This window comes from Heteronotia binoei, chromosome 2 (assembly GCF_032191835.1).
Source record: "Heteronotia binoei isolate CCM8104 ecotype False Entrance Well chromosome 2, APGP_CSIRO_Hbin_v1, whole genome shotgun sequence".
Classification (NCBI taxonomy): Eukaryota; Metazoa; Chordata; class Lepidosauria; order Squamata; family Gekkonidae; genus Heteronotia; species Heteronotia binoei.
Genome location: NC_083224.1, coordinates 201,261,876 through 201,283,152, shown reverse-complemented (window position 1 = coordinate 201,283,152; position 21,277 = coordinate 201,261,876). Strand labels below are relative to the sequence as shown.

At 48.1% G+C, this 21,277-nt stretch overlaps 1 protein-coding gene across 1 annotated transcript; it reads right to left on the bottom strand.

Annotated features, from left to right (window-relative positions):
* Positions 1-475: 475 nt before the first annotated feature.
* Positions 476-19,600, bottom strand: GAMT (guanidinoacetate N-methyltransferase). Its single transcript, XM_060232853.1, has 6 exons — positions 19,228-19,600; positions 15,353-15,498; positions 10,695-10,758; positions 6,755-6,822; positions 3,774-3,884; positions 476-959 (listed from the first exon to the last, which is right to left on the bottom strand). The coding sequence occupies exons 1-6, from the start codon at positions 19,409-19,411 to the stop codon at positions 822-824; spliced, it is 711 nt and encodes a 236-aa protein (XP_060088836.1). The 5' UTR covers positions 19,412-19,600; the 3' UTR covers positions 476-821.
* Between the last annotated feature and the right edge of the window lie 1,677 nt (positions 19,601-21,277).

Genomic DNA, 21,277 nt, shown 5'->3' with positions numbered 1-21,277 from the left:
TGAGCTAGCTCACGGTTTTTTAGCCTCCACTCACACATTTTTGTCTCAGCTGAGGAAAAATGGCCCCAGAGCAAACCATTTTATGCAGTCGCTCACCACTTTCGTGCAGGTAGCTCGCGAAGCAGAATTTTTGCTCACGAGACTCCACAGCTTAGAGGGAGCATATTTAAATATGCTTTTAAATATTTAAAGGTCTATGAAATATTTCAGTTTACTTGGTTTTATAATTAGAAATGGAAATGTATAATATTTTATACTGTGTCCAAGCTGAATTGTATACTTTGGGGTGTTTTAATGCCACTTGTTACTTATTTTTCTTTCTTTTTCGGATGGGTGTCTGACCACATTAAACTTGACTGACAGAGGGTGTATTGGTCATGTCTGTCCTAGATTTCACAAGGGGCGGCACGAATGGCTTCATGCTGACCACTACTGGGCTAGAAACTGATTTTGAAAAAAAGAAACGACAATGAGGTTGTCAAAATAAGTGTATTCCCCATTGGGTCTTGCAACTGCACTGCCAAAACCTGGCAAGGATCCCCAAAGGGCAGGTTAACTTGCGCCCCAGAATTTGTCAGTAACTCAGTTGCAGTGCTAGTCCAGTTAGTAGACGGAGGAGGTCGGGAAACGCAGTTGCAATGAATCCGCTCGCTTTGACAAGTGAGTAGGCCGTGCTCAGTGCCTCCTCTTGAACATCTGTTTCTCCAGATGCTGAAGGGAGGTTCTTCCCTTTTCTTCTGTCCAGTCTGTGCTCGGGGGCACTTTCTGTTCCATCCTGTCTCAGCGTAATCGGGCGACTGGGCTGGGGTTGCAGGTTGATCTTATTTGATGAGGGTGGGGGTGATCATCTTGGGAAAGGAGTAGTATCTGCAGTCACCCGGAGGGACCAAATCCATGACAGTGGTGTGGATGTTCTCCTTCTTGAAGCCAGCCTCCACCAGCTGCGCCACTTGTGTTTCCTAAGAGAGATGGTATCTTTAAGGCCGGAATCAAAGTGCTCAGGTAGCAATAAGGGTGTGAGTTCATAAGGATATAAGAGAAGCCATGTCCAACATAAGAGAAGCCAGTCCAACACTGTGTCACACAGTGGCCAAAACCCAGGTGCCATCAGGAGGTCCACCAGCAGGGCCAGAACTCCAGAAGCCCTCCCACTGTTGCCCCCTCAACATAGAACATCACTGCCCCAGACATAAGAATGCAAGAGAAGCCCTGTTGGATCAGGTCAGTGGCCCCTCCAGTCCAACACTGTGTCACACAGTGGCCAAAACCCAGGTGCCATCAGGATGACCACCAGCGGGGCCAGAACTCCAGAAACCCTCCCACTGCTGCCCCCCAATAACAAGAATACAGAGCATCACTGCCCCAGACAGAAGAACGCAAGAGAAGCCATGCTGGATCAGGCCAATGGCTCATCCAGTTCCACACTCGGTTGCACAGTGGCAAAAAAACAGCAGGTGCTATCAGGAGGTCCATCAGTGGGGCCAGGACACCAGAAGCCCTCCCGCTGTTGCCCCCCCCCCCAGCACCAAAAATGCAGAGCATCACTCCACAAGTGGTGCATCTCAGCAGCGGTCCTGACTACTTTTGAGTCTGTGGGCACTTTAGGAATCCTGACACAACATGGTGGGTGCAAACCACAAAATGGCTGCCACAGAAGGAGGAGCCAGCCGCAAAACAACTGCTGCAGCTTTAACTTAAGGCACACAGTGAAGATTCTTGTGCTGTGGTGGCAGCAGCTGCCAAAGTAGCATTTTAAAAAATCCGCACCCCCAAATCAAACAGCCAATCGGAAGCCTTTCTGGGCAAAAGCCCCACTCACTTTCTAAAAGCTCTTGTTGGCAGCACCATGGGGCCCTTGGGCAGGGCTTTTTGTGTAGCAGGAACTCCTTTGCATATTAGGCCACACACCCCTGATGTAGCCAGTCCTCCAAGAGCTTACAGGGCTCTTCTTACAGGGCCTACTGTAAGCTCCAGGAGGATTGGCTGCATCTGGGGGTGTGGCCTAATATGCAAACAAGTTCCTGCTACAAAAAAAAAAGCCCTGCCCAAGGGTACCATGTTGGAGATGCCTCAGACACTGTTTTCCATCGCTTCCTCTGGAAACAAAAAGGAAAAAAAGCCTTTTGAACAAATTACAGTTTTTCACTCAAGAAACCAGCGGGGCCCTGCAGATACTGCTGTCAATTTACTATCATTGTGACTAGTATAATCTGCTGCAAACATGAAACAAAAGCTAGAAGGCAACACAGGGCCAACAGCTCCACCATGGGTATTTATTTTGATTAAAACAAACTGGGATTTCATTTTCTGTTTGCGGGGGGGTGTTTGTTCTCCTCAGAGAAGTAAAAGATTTAACAAGGCCCAAGAAAATAAATTACTGGCTAGCCATGGCTCTTACCAAATCCCACCTCTCAAGTTCGCACATTCAGAGATTAGCTAGGGTCATACCACATTTTTGTCAAATATCGTGTGTAGAATCGTCCTTGAAGTATACAAATTCAGAATATAAGGGAGGGGGAGAGATACAGATATTTTAAACCCTCCTCAGATCTTGAATATAGGAAATTTAGCCCATTATCTGCAGGATAAGGTGTCATAAAAGCAATGCAGTTGTCATGGAAACAATCCGGAGAATTGGGGAGAGGACAGAAAATTTGCTCTTAGAGGACCTCCCCTATGTCCCTCTTACTTATTTTACTACAAAGTTTTTATGCCACCTTTCCACCCAGTCAGGGTCCCCAAGCGGGAAACATAAAAAACATTAAAACACCTGAACAACTGAAAACATTTAAACAATTCAGTGAAAACACAAAGAACATGGAAACCAGGGAGGAGGGTCAATAATTGTTAGTGGGGGAGCACGCCAAATGAAAAAAATGTCTTCACCTGTTGGTGAAAGACACATAGGAGGAGACAGAGGAATTTCACTCGGGAGGGAGTTCCAAAGTTTTGGTGCCGTGACTGAGAAGGCCTGTTCTCTGGTTGCCACCTGTCTAGCCTCAAGTGCCAAGACCAGGTGTGGCTAAACTGTGGCTCCTTCACACACATTGGCTGATTCCACACTAACCTTGTGCTGCGCCAGGCTTCCGTTTCTCTTCGGAGCAAGCTATCGATTTCGCGCCAGTTGCTCCACGCTACCATTTTGCACGGGGAAAACCCACGATTTGCCGTGCTGCAGTGTAAACCTGAAAAAAACAGGTTTCTGCTGAGGCACGGCAAATTGCTGGTTTTCCCCATGCAAAATGACGCAAAGCAACTGGTGCGAAATCGCTCGCTTGCTCCAGAGAGAAACGGAAGCCTGGCACGAAGCAAGGGTAGTGCGGAATCAGCCATTGCGTAGCTGTCGAAGCCGTCATCACCCCATCAGCTGGCTTGGAGAAGGCATTTATCTCTTTAAACCACTTCTCCGAGACGAGGGTTGGAGAATGCATTTTAAGTTGCTTTCTTCCCACCCCTCTCTCCCTCATCTATTTTCCTCCCCTCCTCAAATATCTGACATTCATGTCTTGGGGCTCACAGACATCTGACGTTTATTCTATATGGCTCTTATGTTAAGCAAGTTTGGCCACCCCTGGCGTAGACTGCTCCATAGAAACCATGACTGCTACGCCATATCATGGCAATAATGACGGGACCAGGCTAAAACCCCTCTGCCCCAGTTCCTTTGTACGCCTCCCAGGCCTCTTTCCCCCTTTTCCGACCCCACAGGCCCCATGGCGCATGACAGCGCAAGAGCTCGGCACCTTCTGAGCACCGGACGGCCTCCCCCTCACCTGAAACATCTTCTCGATGTCGGAATACTCGCTCTTGAGCAGTTCCCCCCAAGAAGTCAGGTTGCAGTAAGTGAGGACGCCGCTGGGTTTGAGCAGGCGATACGCGTGACCCTGTGAGGAAGCGCAACAGGTGAGGCCGAGGATACAGTTTTGCGGGGCTTCCAACCTCAAGGCTGTTGTGAGGATCTGGGCTAGAAGGGATGCGTTTTATTGCCGCTTGCTTCCTCACCTCCAAGATGATGAGGAAAGCTCAAGGAAAGAGCTGCCAGCCGGGGCGGGGTTTCACAAATTTTGACCTGGCTAGGTAGCCGGCCACTGTTTCTGAAGAACCACCAAGATCTGGCTTTTTCACTTCCTCCTCCACGGAAGCCAAGTAAGCATGCCTCTTTTGCAGGGATCGTGTCGTAGAAAAAGAGGTGCCAGAGCTCATTAGCATCTGCCACACACCCCTGACATCACTGGAAGGTGGACTAAATTCTGTCAGCTCAGCATCTACCTTACAATGCTTCTTGAACTATAATGGTCATAATAAAACCTTACTCCCAGCATACTTTTCCAATGACTTTCTCCTATGTGGCCACAGTGGCACGATGAAGAGCTCCATCTGTCTGCTTTATGTGTTTTAGTTATATCCCCCTTTTTTGTGGGGGGAAATCTTAGAACGTTTGTCAAATCGTAGAGCTCAGCAAAATTCTCACGGGGGTTCAACAATGGAGCCCAGAAGCAAGTATTTTTTTGAGGGAGGGGGTAAGAAAAAAAAGAGCACAATAAAATCTAGAGGTCCTGTGAACTGCCCAAAATTGAGGCCTGCTGTTTTGGACTACTGTTTGGGAGGAGGTTGTACCAAAGACGAGCAGCGTGTGCACATATAACAGCATCCTTGTCCATGACTGGTGCCTCCAACCTCCACCTGGGGAGCCACTCCCTGGTTCTCTTTTGGATCAGGTTGTGGGGCTGACAGTTCTTTTTGAACCGTTCTTTCTACAACAGGGTGCCAGGACTTCCCTGCTAGTTGCCAGGATTAAATTTCTGGTTACCTCGAGACACCACCACCACTTTAACCTTCCAGAACATTCATCGGGTGTCTTCAAAGTTGCTGTTTTACTGCAAAGGAACTTCAAGAACAGAATGGAGAGGGAAATTGCTGAATTGCAAGTTATAATGAAACTTGGAACAAGCACCTCTCCAGGACTGAACAGGGATATTGGTTTTTTTTATCTCGTTACATATGCTAAACCAGGGCTGGCCAAACTGTGGCTCGGGAGCCACATGTGGCTCTTTCACACATATTGTGTGGCTCTTGAAGCCCCCACCAACCCATCAGCCATTTGTCTCTTTAAATCATATCCCCAAGCCAAGCCAGCTGGCAGGTTGGAGAATGCATTTAAAGTTAAAGTTGCTTTCTTTTCACTTCTCCCTCCCCATCTATTTGTTTTCCTCCCTCCCTCCAACATCTGGTGTTCATGTCTTGTGGCTCTCAAACATCTAATGTTTATTCTGTGTGGCTCTTACATTAAGCAAGTTTGGCCACCCCTGGGATAAACCCACTTTCACCAAGTACGCCTATATAGCCACAGTATTCCAATGTAGTTCTCTTTCAGGATGGTGTATCAGAATAATGTTTTTGTATTGACTCAAACAAGGGATATTGTTTGTCTCATTACATATACTAAAACCATCTTCCACTATATTTTAATGTATAACAACATCCTTGTCCCTGAATGATAACTCTGACCTCCACCTGGGGAGTCACACCCTGGCTCTCTTTTGGATCAGGTTGTAGGGCTGACAGTTCTTTTTGAAAAGTTCTTTCTGCAACAGGGTGCCAGGACTTCCCTGCTAGTTGCCACGATTAAATTTCTGGTTACCTCAGGACAACACCACCACCCCACAAATCAGGGATATTGGCTGTTTGTCTTATTGTGTATACCAACCCATCCTCCACTGTATTTTAATGTCTTCCTTTTTTTCTAATGGCAAGCTATAATAGACATAACCTTTTGAGAACCCATGCCCTCTATTTAAACTAGCAAAGCCAGAATGTTACCTAGATTTATGGCACTTCAAACCTACAACAGCAGTCTGCTTTTTATCCCCCTCCAGTGTTGCTTCAGCCCTGCTTTGTTCTAACACTAACAAACACAGACCCCAATTTGTGATTCTTTTAATCTGCTAAAAACATTCCCATGATTCTACGTACCAACTCACTGCCCACTTATATTAAGAATTGCTGCTTGCCATTCCCATTTTGTCTGATGAAGTCTGCTTAAGAGCACACGAAAACTTGCATTCTGAATAAAACTTAGTTGGTCTTAAAGGTGCAATTGTCTACTGCTTTGTTATACAGAAGAGGTGTTTGTTCCAAGTTTCATAATAACTTGTAATTCAGCAATTTCCCTCTCCATTCTGTTCTTGAAGTTCCTTTGCAGTAAAACAGCAACTTTGAAGTCATCCAATTAATGTATGTTCTGACAGAAGAATACGGCCATGTTCTAAAAGAGAAATAATATGTCAGCCATTAGAAAAACAGGGTGCATTAAAGTGTAGTGGAAAGTGGGTTAGTATATGTAATGAGACAAACAGCTCACACCCCTCATTTGAGCATATCAACACAAAAAAACCCCATTATTCTGATACACTGTTCTAAAAGAGAAATACATTGGAACACTGGATGTTCCAGAGTGGGGAGAGAAAGTTCTCCACTAAAGTCTGTGACCGAGGAGCCATGATAAGACTTATTCTCCACGAATCTCTTTAAGCCCCTTTAGAAGCTGATAAGTCACAGCTGACGTATGGTGACCCCTCATGAGGCTTTCAGGCCAAGAGGCTTTGGGGGCAATTTGTCACATCCCGACCTTCCCTGCTTAGCTTCCGAGGTCTGACGAAATCTGGCAACTTGGACCACCCAGGCCAGGGCCCGTAGAGAGAGAAACGGTGGAACGGACGGTGTTTTTAATTTTACATGCAGAATCTGGCCTCACCTTGATGAAGCTAAACTGGTGTGTGTGCCAGGTGTCCTCGGACAGGGGGTAGGTGTCGTAGAGGATTCCTGAGGGCAGGGAAGAAACGACAGGCTTTAGTGTTTGCTGAGGAAGGCTGAACGCCCAAAGGCCACTGACCTAACCTGGCAATCATTTGCAAACTTTGGTTGCACAGAACGAATGAAACTCAAAGAGATCTTGGGATCCCTTCTGTCCATCTGCTAACAAGAGAAGTCGATTTCTATGGGCTTAGCTATGCAGTACACCATCCTGAGGTCAGGTCTGAAACGAGGAAGAAGAAGAAGACCGTAGATTTATACACTAATCTCTTTTCCCTTCCTCCCCCACAACAGACACCCTGTGAAGCGAGTGGGGCTGAGAGGGCTCTCCCAGAAGCTGCCCTTTCAAGGACAGAGTCTCAGAGCGGCCTACAATCTCCTTTCCCTTCCTCCCCCACAACAGACACCATGTGAGGCAGGTGGGGCTGAGAGAGCTCTCCCAGAAGATGCCCTTTCAAGGACAGAGTCTCAGAGTGGCCTACAATCTCCTTTCCCTTCCTTCCCCACAACAGACACCCTGTGAGGTTGGTGGGGCTGAGAGAGCTCTCCCAGAAGCCGCCCTTTCAAGGACAGCTCTGCCAGAGCTACGACTGACCCAAGGCCATTCCAGCAGCTGCATGTGGAGGAGTGGGGAATCCAACCCGGTTCTCTCTGATAAGAGTCCGCACACTTAACCTCTACACCAAACTGGCTCTCTGGACCATCCGATGAGTGTGTACTGAGGAGCTCTGTAGGGCTGGGGCTGATGTGTATTGGGATTTACTTGTTATTTATTTATTTCCCATTTCTATCCCTCCTTTCCTGAAAGGGGCTCAAAGCAGGTCACATCAGGAATAAAATAAGTTCTAAAACAACTGGCTAAAGCACAAAACCAGACAGATCAATTTGCAAGTTAAAAGTTCAGACGGCGGCCATTTCAAAAACCTGGTCCCTGGCTGAGCAAACAACGACAGTAGTCAGAATCAGTCACTGCTCCAAACGGGACTCACGGCTGGGCCAGCGTGCGGCAGGGAGCACCGGCTGGACATGCGCCTGTCTAGGCATCACAGCCACACCTTTTGCACCAGCTGGAGCTTCCGGGTCAGGTTCAAGGGCAAGCCTGTGTAGAACAAATTGCAGTAATCTAGCCTGGAGGTGACCATTGCATGGGTCGCTGAGGCGAGATCCTGAGCAGAGAGGTGAGGAATCAGTTGCCTGACCTGCCAAAGATGGTAAAAGGCATACCTGGCAACTGTGGGGACCTGGACTTCCACAGAAAGCAAGGCATCCAAGATCACCCCAAGGCTTCTAACCCTTGCTGCTGGCACCAGACCTTGAATTCAGCAGGAGCTCACAGGAGCACAGCTCCTGACCCTTTCGGAGGGTTCCGCCTCCTCCTTCGCACCTAACTTGTCCATTAAATAGGAGGTGCAGCTGCATAACAATCCCTGGATTAGGAGAGCGGGCAGCCAGATAGCCACCAGGGGCTTTGCCACACCCCCAGCAGCCCTCATAAAGCCCTGGAGAAGCCCACACCACCCTTTCTCCACTTTTTATGTGATTCTGAGCAGTGGGTAGCTTTCTGGACCTTTTGACTGAGGGGTCAGCCCAGGAGAGCCCCAAGTGAGCGAGGCCTGTTGGATCTCTAGCCGGCCCAAGCAGGGCTCTCCATTCTTGCATCGGGTTGCTTTTGGCTGGGGGGATATGCTAATGAGTTATGCTAATGAGCTCCACCACCTATTTTTCTACAAAATGACCCTTGGCTGGCGCTAATGCTACCTCATCAAGGACCCAGAGCCTGATTCCAGAGCCAACTTTGCTCCGATTAAGTTTCAGTTGACTCTGTTAGAGCTATCCAGCCATGATCTTCCGGGGCCATCCATCAACAGATAGAGCTGGGTGTCATCCGCACACTGGTGACATCCCAGCCCAGACCTCCATACCAACTGGGTGAGGGGACACATATAGGGGGATTGCAGTGCACGGGGAGAGTGTCTTGTACCTTCCACACCCCCTGACCTGCAACAGCTCCAGAGGAGCATCAGTTGCCTTTCACGTACTCCCACCTGTACCTGTTGAACCTCCGGCATAGCCAGTAGCAGCCAGATCAGGTCAGGACAGCAGTGCAGGGTGGGGTGGTGGGGGAGAGCAAGCTGAAGCCCTTTCTCCTTGTGCACCACGGTCCTGTTCCAAATCGGGCCCCGGGCTCATGGGACGCGGCAATGGCACTCAGACTGTGAAGACCCAGAGGCAAATGAATCATGAAGGCAGGGCTTTTTTTGAAGCAGGAACTCCTTTGCATATTAGGCCACACCTCCCTGATGCAGCCAATCCTCCTGGAGCTTACAGGGCTCCTAGTACAGGGCCTACTGTAAGCTCCAGGAGGATTGGCTACATCAGGAGGGTGTGGCCTAATATGCAAAGGAGTTCCTGCTACAAAGAAAGCCCTGCATGTAGCTACTCCTCTGGCACCCCGGGCCAGCTAGGGTTGCCAAGTCCAATTCAAGAAATATCTGGGGACTTTGGGGGTGCAGTCAGGAGACTTCGGGGGTGGAGCCATGAGAAATTGGGGGTGGAGCCAGGTTGCAACAAGCATAATTGAAGTCCAAAGGGAGTTCTGGCCATCACATTTAAAAGAAGTGCACACCTTGTGAATGCCTTCCCTCCACTGGAGATAATGGATAGGTGCACCTTCTTTTGGGGCTCATAGAATTGGTCCAATCTTTTTGAAACTTGGAAGTATTTTGGAGAGTGGCACCAGATGGTATGCTGAAAATTTGGTGCCTCTAGCTCAAAAAACAGCCCCAACCAGAGCCCCAGATACCTGCAGATAAATTCTCCATTATACCCTATGGTAATCAGTCTCCATAAGGAATAATGGAGTGCCCAACAGGCATTTCCCTCCCTCCCACCCGCTTTCTGATGACCCTGAAGTGGGGGGAGGGCCTCCAAGAAGGGGATCCCCTGCCCCCACCTGGGGATTGAGCAACCAAAAAAGTCCCACGGAAAAATTGAATGAAGGAACAAAGACCCCAATGGGTTCTGTGTATATATCAGCCTCCAAATAATTTTAGGAATAATAAAGTCCACTTAAATACATCTCTAATCCAACTCAGATTTATTCCACAGAAGCCATAAACTTTAAAAAAGTGTGGATTGTGACATCACCTCATGAGTCGGTAACAACTTGGTGCTTGCACAGGAGACCTCCTTTGCCTTAAGGAGCCCCGTGGCACAGAGTGGTAAAGCTGCAGTACTGCAGTCCAAGCTCTGCTCCCGACCTGAGTTCGATCCCGGCAGAAGCTGGGTTTTCAGGTAGCCAGCTCTAGGTTGACTCAGCCTTCCGTCCTTCTGAGGTCAGTAAGACGAGTCCCCAGCTTGCTGGGCGGGGGGGGAAGTGTAGATGACTGGGGAAGGCAATGGCAAATCACCCCGTTTCCTGCCTGCCCCCCTTCTCATCGGAAGTGATGTCATCGGGTTGCGTGGGCTTCACATGTGCGCTCAGCTCAGCCCTCTCCTGCCTCAAAGGGAGCTGGCCGGCTCCCTTTGAAGCGGGGCGGGCCAGTCTGAGCACTCGCAGGAAGCATCTTCGGGCGCGGGAAGGCAAGCAGCGGAGAGGCGGGGAGAGATGGAGGCAGTGGGCACGGGGAGAGGGGGCGTCTTATGGCACCCCTAAGCCAAGTGGCTCCCAAGGTGGCCGCCTTCTTGGCCTACTCCCATGCGCCAGCCCTGTTTACAAGAAAACACTGTCGGGCTGGCCCTGCAATTGCATTTCAGGTGAAGAAAAACATCGGCCACCAGTCAGATCTGGAAAAAAAGATGGGTTGATGCAACAGAAAATGCTGAAATGTTGGTCAGCTGCAGGTGTGAAGAATGTCCTCGTGGAGCAGGATCTCTCTTACCGTCAAAATGTCCATCAGGCAGGGTTGGGACGACGTCTTCCCACAGCCCCTTCAGGGGGACGACCTTGAAGAAGAAACCAACCAATGAGCATCGAAAAGGAGGTCATCCAGCTGCTGGACTTCCACACAGTGCTTCGTTTTTCTCCCTACTGTTCCCCCCAAACCATGGTTGTTATTCTGCTCAACCCAAACATCACAAACCAGGTACAAGCTTGCTGATTTTTACCCTGCAACAATTTGGTGATATTTGGGCTGATTCCACACTAACCTTGCTCCGCGCCAGGCTTCCGTTTCTCTCTGGAGCAAGTTAGTGATTTTGTACCAGCCGCTCCATGCCGCCATTTTGCATGGGGAAAACCCATGATTTGCCGTGCCACAGTGTAAACCTGTTTTTTCTGATGGCACCTTTCTTGAACCTCACAATGGGCCTACCATGCCCTTGCACTTTTTCTTACTCTGAACATAAGAAAAGAACCTTTTTTTGTTGTTGATTTTAGCATCTCTGGCTAGCCTAAGCTCATACTAAGCTTTAGCTTTCCTCACTTTTTCTCCACAAGCACTGGCGATTTGTTTATATTCCTCCTTGGTTATAAGGCCCTCCTTCCCATTCCTAAAGGAGTCTTTTTTATTTCTCAAGTCTTTAGAGAGCTGTTTATGGAGCCACTTTGGCTTCTTGAGGCTTTTTCTATTTTTTCTTCTTATAGGAATCGTCTGTGATTGCGCTTTCAGTATTTCGCTTTTAAGAAACTCCCACCCCTCTTGAACCCCTTTCTTCTTAAGTATTTCTGACCGTGAGATTTTACCCAGCTTAGTTCTAAGTTTGTTGACGTTTGCCTTGTTAAAGTCCAACCTATATGTCTGACTATGTACAGCTTTTCCCTAAGACTGTTCCTAAAGTTAAATTCACGGGTATGAGCTTTCGTGTGCACGAAAACCTTTTTCCCCCCAAGTTTAATTTTTTTTATTAATTATTAAAAACACAATTCTACAAAATTAGGGTTTGTAGAATCTTTCGGGCTCAAGTGCCGTGTTCTACTGGAGAAAGTTTTCCTTCCAGACATTTCGTTCTCAGCTGCGGAGCTCTGACTGCAACGCCACTGAGGATGTTCTCCGCAGCTGAGAACGAAACGTCTGGAAGGAAAACTTTCTCCAGTAGAACACGGCACTTGAGCCCAAAAGATTCTACAAACCCTAATGATGTTACCAGCCGTGAAAACCTGAAATCTTTGACAATTCTACAAACATCAACTATAACAATAACAATATCTATAACACAAGCCATCCTGGTTTGTATATGATATATAGAGTAAATATCTAGTAAAAAGCAAAATCTAAGTATTTATCCGGTAATTTACAAAGTGCACTTTGGTCAGCTTGTACATAGGCAAAAAAATGAAACCATTTCTCTATAAACATATTCTTCTCGCTTCCTTTGTCAAATGCTTCTGAATTTTGTATACTACCAGCTGTTTTATCCATCACTATTAGGTCCCAAATTTTAAGAAACCATTTACGTTTAGAACTGAAGCTTTCCACTGATGAGCTATTAATAATTGTGCACGAAAACCTTTACCCAGAAAAAAACCTTCATCGGTCTTGAGGGTGCCACCGGCCTCAAAGTTTGCTCTGCAAGCCTGCTTGGTTGCTGTTTAACTTGCTTTGGCTGTTTGAAGGGGCTGCAAGTGAGCAAAAATGAGTCAAAGGCTCCCTGGCTCAGCAGAGTCAAAGGCTCCCTGGACACAAACCACAAGTCTGCACTTGCCAACTTTAAACTGCTTTAAATATCAAGCCGAGCGAGTTAAAGGATATAAGGGCCTCGGAAAATGTAATTGCAACACAGAAAAAGGCCCCTCTTCATAAGGCCACTCTCAAACGCTTCTCCTGTAATGAACGCCCTGCAGTGTGAAGATTAGAGTTGCCAAGTCCAATTCAAGAAATATCTGGGGACTTTGGGGGGTGGAGCCAGGAGACTTTGAGGGTGGAGCCAGGAGCAAGGTTGTGACAGGCACAATTGAACTCCAAAGAGAGTTCACATCACATTTAAAGGGACCACATACCTTTTAAATGCCTTCCCTTCGTTGGAAATTATGAAGGATAGCGGGACCTTCTTTTGAGGCTCATAGAATTGGACTCCCTGGCCCAATCTTTTCGAAACATGGAGGGTATTTTGGGGAGAGGCACTTCATGCTATGGTGCAAATTTGGTGCCTCTACCTCAAAAACAGCCACTCCAGAGCCTCAGATACTCACGGATCAATTCTCCATCATACCCTATGGGAATTGGTCTCCATAGAGAACAATGGAGTGCCCAGCAGACATCCCCCACCCACTTTCTGAAGACCCTGAAGCGGGGGGAAGGCCTCCAAACTGGGGATCCCCTGCCCCCACCTGGGGATTGGCAACCCTAGTGAAGATGCAAGCAAAAGGCGCCAGCTGCAACCTTTGGCATCTCCAGGCCTGCTGCCAGCCGGAGCTGGCAATGGTGATCGAAGCGAATGGATGGCCTGAGTCTGTATAAGATAGCTTCATATGTTCACATGGTTTCCACGCTGCCCTGCTTTCTAGTTTGGGGCAGGATCCTGTCATTCAGTGACAGACTCCACCCCCCCCCTTGCTTTGCCCGCACAAATTCTCAGATTCAGTCGCTGGCGTCACTGGTTAAAAGGGCTCAGGGGCAGGTGGTGGGGAAGACCTTTTGCCTAAGACTCTGGAGTCAGCAGAACGGGGTTTCCCAATCTTTCTAAACTTGTGGGCCCCTCTGGAAGTCTGACACAGCAGGGTGGGTGCAGCCACAAAATGGCTGCCACACCGTGGCTGCCAGAGGAGGTGGAGCCAGCCACAAAATGGCCGCCACAGCTTACTTGCAGACATGGAGTGAAGATCCTTTTCTTGTGATCAGGGGTGGAATTCTAGCAGGAGCTCCTTTGCATATTAAGCCACACACCCCTGAGGCAGCCAATCCTCCAAGAGCTTACAAGGTTCTTTTTTGTAAGCTGTTAGAGGATTGGCTACATCAGGGGGTGTGTGGCCTAATATGCAAAGGAGCTCCTGCCAGAATTCCACCACTGCTTGTGATGGTAGCTTCTGCCAAAGCAACGTTTTTAATAACTCTCCATGGACTATCAAGTTGCCAGTGGCCAATCAGAAGCCTTGCTGGGCAAAGGATCCACCTGGTCCCACCTACTTTCTCAAAACACTTGGCACGTGCCAGGAAAGGGCACTGCGTTGGGGACCCCTGGAGTAGAGCATAGCTGATTGACCTGAGTGCCTGACTCGATGCAAGGTAGCTTCCTAAGTATGCTGATCAGGAAACGCAGGGGTGTCGAACATGCAGCCTGGGGGCCAAATCAGGCCCCCACAAGGGTTCTATCCAGCCCACAAGCAAATCAAAACTAGGTTTGCAACTTGAAGATACAACCTGAACAACACCTGAACAGCATACTCAAGATTGCTACAGCACAGACATGGTCTCCAGTTTTTGATGCAATAATTCAGAACAAGAGGTGTCAGTAATCAGATGCTGTTAAATAAATGAAATATTGCAAGAGCGCTAATGTTTTAAGCATGTTTATTTTAAGGGTGTTTTTTTTGGGGGGGGGGAGTATTTTAAAATCTTTAAGCGTGTTTGTCTGTGTCTGCCACCTGGCATTACATTTCATGACACACATGGCCTGGCCCAACAAGGTCTCATTTATGTCAGATCCGGCCCTCATAACAAATAAGTTTGACACCTCTGAGGAAGAGGGTCTGGAATAGATGGGGGGACGGCAATCTATCCCTATGGACATAGCCCAAAGCCACACCCTCCTGGTAGGGTTGCCAGGTCTGACTCAAGAAATAGAAGGAGATTTGGGGGGTGGAGCCAGGAGCAAGGGTGTGACAAGTACGATTGAACTCTGAAGGAAGTTTTGGCCATCATGTTTAAAGGGACCACATGCCTTTTAAATGCTTTCCCTCAAATGGAAATAATAAAGAATAGGAGCACCTTCTGCTGGGGCTCACAGAATTGGACCCCCTGGGGCTGTTTTGAAGAGAGGCACCAGATGTTATGCTGGAAATTTGGTGCCTCTATCTCAGAAAACAGGGGGGGGGCAGATACCCATGGATCAATCTCCATTATACCCTATGGGAATCAGTCTCCATAGGGTATATTACTGCCGAGCCCCTGGGCTGGGCGGGGTTTCTCCCGCCCTGGAGTTTGCCAACCCACCAGCCAACATTGGGCCGGCAGGGGGAACCTCCCCCAATGTCACTGGTGTGATGACATCACCCAGAAGTGACATCATCACGCTGGCGATGTCGCTCACCGGCTGCTCTAGGCGTTCCTGGGAAAACTCTATGGCTTTCCCGGACGCTCTAGCGATTTGGGAGGGGAAACTCTAGGGTACAATAGGTACCATAGAGTTCTCCCCTCCCAAATTGCTAGAGCGTCCGGGAAAACCATAGAGTTTTCCTGGAAATGCCTAGAGCGGCTGGTGAGTGACAGAGAAAGTCCACCACCGGAGGAACCCTAATAGGTTATAATGGAGACATTTCACTTCCACCACCACCACCACTTTCTGATAACCTTGAGGTGGGAGGAGGGCCTCCAAACCAGGGGATCGCCTGCCCACACCTGGGGTTTTGCACCCTTACCCCCTGGTCACCTCACACTCATACCTTGTGTGGCTGCGTTTTGGCCCACTCCTGCAGTCTCTGGAACACCCCCTCATTGCATTCGATAATCCAGTGCTCCTCAATGTTGAACTCCTCGATTTTGCTGGCAGCAATGGCCATGCCAAAGCCCACTTCCAGCACACGGCCCCCTGGAGCAGGCAGAGAGAAGAGAGCCGGTTGCCAAGAGCTGACTTGCTAGATAGCCCAGACATGTGGACCTTCCGTGCGGTCACAGGGTGGGTGCCTGATCTGCCCACCTCGGAAGAGAGTTGGTTGTAGGGCAGGAAAAGTCCAGAAAAGAGGAAGTGACACTATAGGAGCGTCTTCTTGCAACAAAGAAAGGTTAAAATTTTTACTTTTTTTCTCTTTAGAAAAACAGCAAAGGTGACAATTGAGGAGACTTATAAAATTAAGTATAGACACATGAAATTCTTCTCTCCATGTCATCATTCTAGTCACAGGGCTTTTTTGTAGCAGGAACTCCTTTGCATATTAGGAGTTTGCATATTAGTTCATTTGCATATTAGGCCACACACCCCTGATGTAGCCAAGCTTCCTGGAGCTTACAGTAGGCCCTGTACTAAGAGCCCTGTAAGCTCTTGGAGGATTGGCTACATCAGGGAGGTGTGGCCTAATATGCATAGGAGTTCCAGCTAAAAAAAGGTCCTGATTTCTAGAAGAGGTGAGGGCATGGCTCTTTTTTTTTTAGCAGGAATGCAGTTCCAGCTGGCTTGGCACCAGGGGTGTGGCCTAATATACAAATAAGCTCCTGCTGGGCTTTTTCCACAAAAAGCCCTTTGTGAAACAATGGTGACACCAGGGGTGTGTGGCCTAATATGCAAATGAGTTCCTGCTGGGCTTTTTCTGCAAAAATGTGAGGGGAGTTGCCCAGTGAAAATGACGGACAATAGATTCAGGACAGGAGAAACACAACCCAGTGCCACAAAATGGGGAGAGGGTCTGTCCGCTTCTCCTGTTTCCCACCCACCAGCCAACCTACCCTTTGTTCATCTTTCTTAATTTTTCCTTCCTTCCCTCCTCCCTTAAAAAGAAAAATTCTGTAAACCTTTTTCAGGTTCGCTGAAAGACCTGTCTCGTATATGCATGGCACCAGTCTCTGGAGTGCAGTATAAAGACGGGGCCATGTTGAGAATTAGAGATATTAATGTGGAGGGGGTACTGAATGATTATAGCTGAATGGAAACAAACCTCCGAGTCCAGAGACAATTTGTGCCTGAATCCAAGGGACAAATCGCCTTTGTCTGCTGTTTATGAGCTCCCAGAAGTAACTGGCTGGCCAATGTGGAAAGCAAGATACTGGATTAGATGGAGGTTTTGGTCTTTCCCCCCTCTTCTGTTCATATCCTAGGCCTCAGACTGCAGCTGCTGCAGGGGGCATTCCATCTGAATCAAGCCCACAAGTGGTAAATGTTTCACTGCATGGCTATTCTTAGCCGCAGTGCAACCGAAAAATGGGTCAGAGGGCCTCCCTCAAAGCTCAGAAGATAAATGCCTGTTTTGGACTGGAGATGAGCAGCCAGCTTGTGTGTTTCAGTCAGTTTATTATAACAGTCATTGACCAGAACATGTTAGAGCAACCTTAAAAGTACCTTATAAAAAGTCCCACAAAGAGTCCGCATATTAGGATTGGATGACTTGAGGGTTGTAACAGTAAAAAAGAATATAAAAGATTATTATTTAAACCTTTAAACCTTTTAAAAAGTCACTTTAAAATTTGTTAAAAGATTTACAGTTTGGCCTACTTGTCTCGCTTTTTGCGTTCTTTATAAACCTGGGAACAGAACCTAGCCGCCTGTCTTGTTGTCTGGTGGTTCCTATCTGACAGAAGATAATCTAATTGGAGTTTATTGGATCTGCCAGGGAACACTTCCAACAGCGGGCTAATCATTTCCCTTCGAATGGTTTGTGTATGTATTTCAGTCTCCCCAGAAGCTCCCTCGCTTGACCTGGAATTCACCACGAAGGAACTTCAGAGAGATAATGCCGCATTACAATTTATCTGGAGGTATGATTGTCTCAATAAAAAGTTGCTTACCCAGTACGGGGATGAGGCAGCTTATCAAAGTTATCAATGACCACAACTTTGGCAGTGTTGCTTAGCCTGTATGCTTTTCAGTTTAATTTATTAGGTTTTTAAGGTGCCGCTCACCCAAAGGGTCTTGTGGCGACTTACAATTTAAAACCAATAAGGCAAAAACAACATAAAAACAAATAACAGGTATAAAATATTCATACTGAAGTATTAATGCAGCCATCATAATGCCACTGCTGAAAGAGCCCAAATGTGTGGTTACCTTACAAAGGCCAACCTAAACAATTCAGCTTTTCATGCCCTGCAAAAATGAAACAAGGTTGGCAGGGCACGGGTGTCATCTGAGTGTGCATTCCGCAGGATAGGGGCCACAACGGAGAAGGCCCTTCCCCTAACCAAGCCATCCTGAGGCCAGGCGCCTGCAAGAGGCCCCTTAACTATGACTGAAGTTTGGCATTGGCATGTTGCTTTGCATAACTCTCCCCACCACCACCCAGTTTGTAACTTTTGCGTTCTCTCTGCTGTGTACATATTCAGAAGATGGGGATTTCAGTTCACGCATCCAATGAAGTGAGGGTGCTAAGGCAACAAAAGCTTGCACTTTAATAAATCATGTTGTCTTTCCAGTAACTGATGCGGCTACCTAAGTCCAGCCCTGTGATGTTGGAAAGATTCCCAATCCATTGTTCTCTCTAAATTTAGTTGGCGTGAGCTAGCTCACAGATTTTTAGCCTCCAGCTCACACATTTTTGTCTTAGCTCAGGAAGGATGACCCCAGAGCATGCTAATTGATGCAGGAGCTCACCACTTTAATGCCAGGAGCTCACAAAGCAGAATTTTGGCTCACAAGACTTTGCAGCTTAGAGGGAACGTTGCCCTCCACCAGTTTGGTGTACGCCAGTTTGGTGTAGTGGTTAAGTGCGCGGACTCTTATCTGGGAGAACCGGGTTTGATTCCCCACTACTCTACTTGCACCTTCTGGAATGGCCTTGGGTTAGCCAGAGCTCTTGTAGAAGTGGTCCTTGAAAGGGCAGCTGCTGGGAGAGCCCTCTCAGCCCCACCCACCTCACAGGGTGTCTGTTGTGGGGGAGGAAGATAAAGGAGATTGTAAGCCGCTCTGAGTCTCTAATTCAGAGAGAAGGGAGGGGTATAAATCTGCAATTCTTCTTCTTCTTCTCCACCCTGCACTCTTTCCCCAGTCCCCAGTAACCAATAGTGCCTTGTTCCTTGCCAGAGCATTTATACAAGACAAAACAAAGCGAAGAAGTGAGAAGTGTGTCACAAATGTTGTTAGTCTCTCAAGTGCTTCTGGACTCTTGCTCTTCTTTGCTGCTACAGACGGCCATCTTGATTTAAGACAGAACACAATTTCTTCCCCTTTTAAAAAAATGTATCCCGCTTTTCTCCAGCAAGACTGAAAAATGCACAACCAGTTAAGAAATGAAAAAGGAGTCAACCGTCTTGTTAAAAAATCGATCCTGTTCTGCCCCCCCTAGAGATGCACAGAGCTGTGCGTCTATGGAACTTGGAACTCAAATGGGAAGAATTGGTACACTCTTGCCTTAAAATAGGCACTCATTTGGGAAGGAGAGCTTCAGTGGGGATTGCGGCCTTCAAAAGGCTGGTTGGAGCACCAAGAAACTCTCCAGGGGTCATTTTGCTGCAGCCACAACACAATTTGGCGGGGGGTGGGGAGTGAATTGTGTGTGTGTGTGTATGTTTTGCACCAAACATCTGGTGCAATGAAGGATTCTGCAGAACTGAAAAGTGTGGCACGCATTTTGTCTTTAGATTTTTTCTCTTGGATGGACACAGCTCCTCTTACCTTTGGAGGCTGCCACGGTAGCAAGGGAATGCATGTAGGGGGTTTCCCACCGCTCCATCACTGGCTTCCCCAGGATCTCCAAGTGGGTGTCTGTCTGGTCATAGCCTGCAGACGCCTCTTTCCAGGAGGGCTTGCAGTTTTCTCCTTCCAGAAAGATGGGGTGTCCAGCCGTGGAGGAAGTCATGGCTGGCTTGGTGCGGCAAAGACAGAAGGTGTCTTGAGCACAAGAGAGCAGCAAGTGGCCAGGAAAGGAATGGCCCGGACTCTGAACCGACTTTAAATAGCCGGGGAAAGGCTGAGTGTGCAGATGGGGGTGGGGAGGTGATTCTGAGCACAAGAAGCTCCAAAGGACCCTAACTGGGAACGGAGAAAGGGTCATGAGGACATCTGGTGGAAAGAGATCACAGTGCAGCAGACTGCTCCCTCTCCTCGACAGGTCCTTCTTCTAAATCAGGAGCAGCCAAACTGTGGCTCAGGAGTAGGGTTGCCAAGTCCAATTCAAGAAATATCTGGGGACTTTGGGGGTGGAGCCAGGAGACTTTGGGGGTGGAGCCAGGAGAAATTATGGGTGGAGCCAAGATCAAGGCTGTGACAAGGATAATTGAACTCCAAAGGGAGTTCTGGCCATCACATTTAAAGGGACGGCACACCTTTTCAATGCCTTCCTTCCATAGGAAATAATGAAGGCTAGGGGCACCTTCTTTTGGGGCTCATAGAATTGGACCCCCTGGTCCAATCTTTTTGAAACTTGGGGGGTATTTTGGGGAGAGGCGCTAGATGCCATACTGAAAATTTGGTGCCTCTACCCCCAAAAACAGCGCCCCCCAGAGCCCCAGATACCCGCAGATCAATTCTCCATGATTTTCTATGGGAATAAATCTCCATAGGGAATAACAGAGTTCCCAGCAGACATTTCCCTCCCCTCCCCCCGCTTTCTGACGACCCTGAAGCGGGGGGAGGGCCTACAAACTGGGGATCCCCTGCCCCCACCTGGGGATTGGCAACCCTACTCAGGAGCCACGTGTGGTTCTTTCACACAAATTGTGCGGCTCTCAAAGCCCCCATCACCCTGTCGGCCAGCTTGGAGAAGACATTTCTCTCTTTAAATAGCTTCTCCACTTTAAGTCACTTCTCCCAGCCAAGTCAGCCAGCAGCTTGGAGAAAGTGTTTAAAGTTCCCAAAACGCATTTAAAGCTTTTTTTCCCCACCTCTCCCTCCTCCATCTATCTTCCTTCCTTCCTTCCTCCCTCCCTCCTTCCAACATCTGACATGTCTTGTGGCTCTCAGACATCTGACAATTATTCTATGTGGCTCTTATTAAGCAAGTTTGGCCACCCCTGTTCTAAATCCATTGGTAACAGCCTAAAAATTGCCAGGACTATGTTGGAAAATACCTGGAGCCTTTGGGGGTGGATCCAGGAGAGATTAGGGTTTAGGGAGGGGAGGGGCCTCAGCATGGTACAGTGCCATTCAGTCCACCCTCCAAAGCAGCCATTTTCTCCAGGAAAGCTAATCTCTGCCAGCTGCAAAAGCAGATCTCCAGGCCCCACCTGGAGGCTGGCAACCCTACCCTGGGGGACTCCTTGGAAATTGATGGAATGATGCATGGTACTGAGAAAGGAGATGGTTTTTCTCTTTTCCCGTTGAACTAGAATAGGTAGGGTTTCAGGGTTCCCTCTAAGCTGAGTTAGTGTGAGCTAGCTCACAGTTTTTTAGCCGCCAGCTCACACATTTTTGTCCTAGCTCAGGAAGGATGGGCCCAGCGTCAACTAATTTATGCAGCAGACAAACCGCTCGGTCACAACTTTAATGCCAGGAGCTCACAAAGGAGACTATTTGCTCATAAGATTCCACAGTTTTGAGGGAGCATTGTGACAGGTTAAAATTAGTGCAGAAAAATTAGGATGAAATGTCACTGGATGGCTTGAAAACTAACTGGTATCCCATGAAAGACTGGCATGTGAATGTGACTGTAGATTCAGGTGGGCAGCTGTGTCGGTCTGGAGCAGCAGAACAAGGTCTGAGTCCAGACACACCTTTAAGACCATCT

Bases quoted from the DNA above. Each gene is read 5' to 3' on its own strand.
- GAMT (XM_060232853.1), bottom strand. From the start codon at position 19,411: ATGACTTCCTCCACGGCTGGACACCCCATCTTTCTGGAAGGAGAAAAC. The intron at 15,499-19,227 runs GTAAGAGGAGCT...TGCCTGCTCCAG, and splicing joins TACCGTGGCAGCCTCCAAAG to GGGGCCGTGTGCTGGAAGTG. The intron at 960-3,773 runs GTGAGGGGGAGG...CATCTCTCTTAG, and splicing joins ACATCGAGAAGATGTTTCAG to GAAACACAAGTGGCGCAGCT.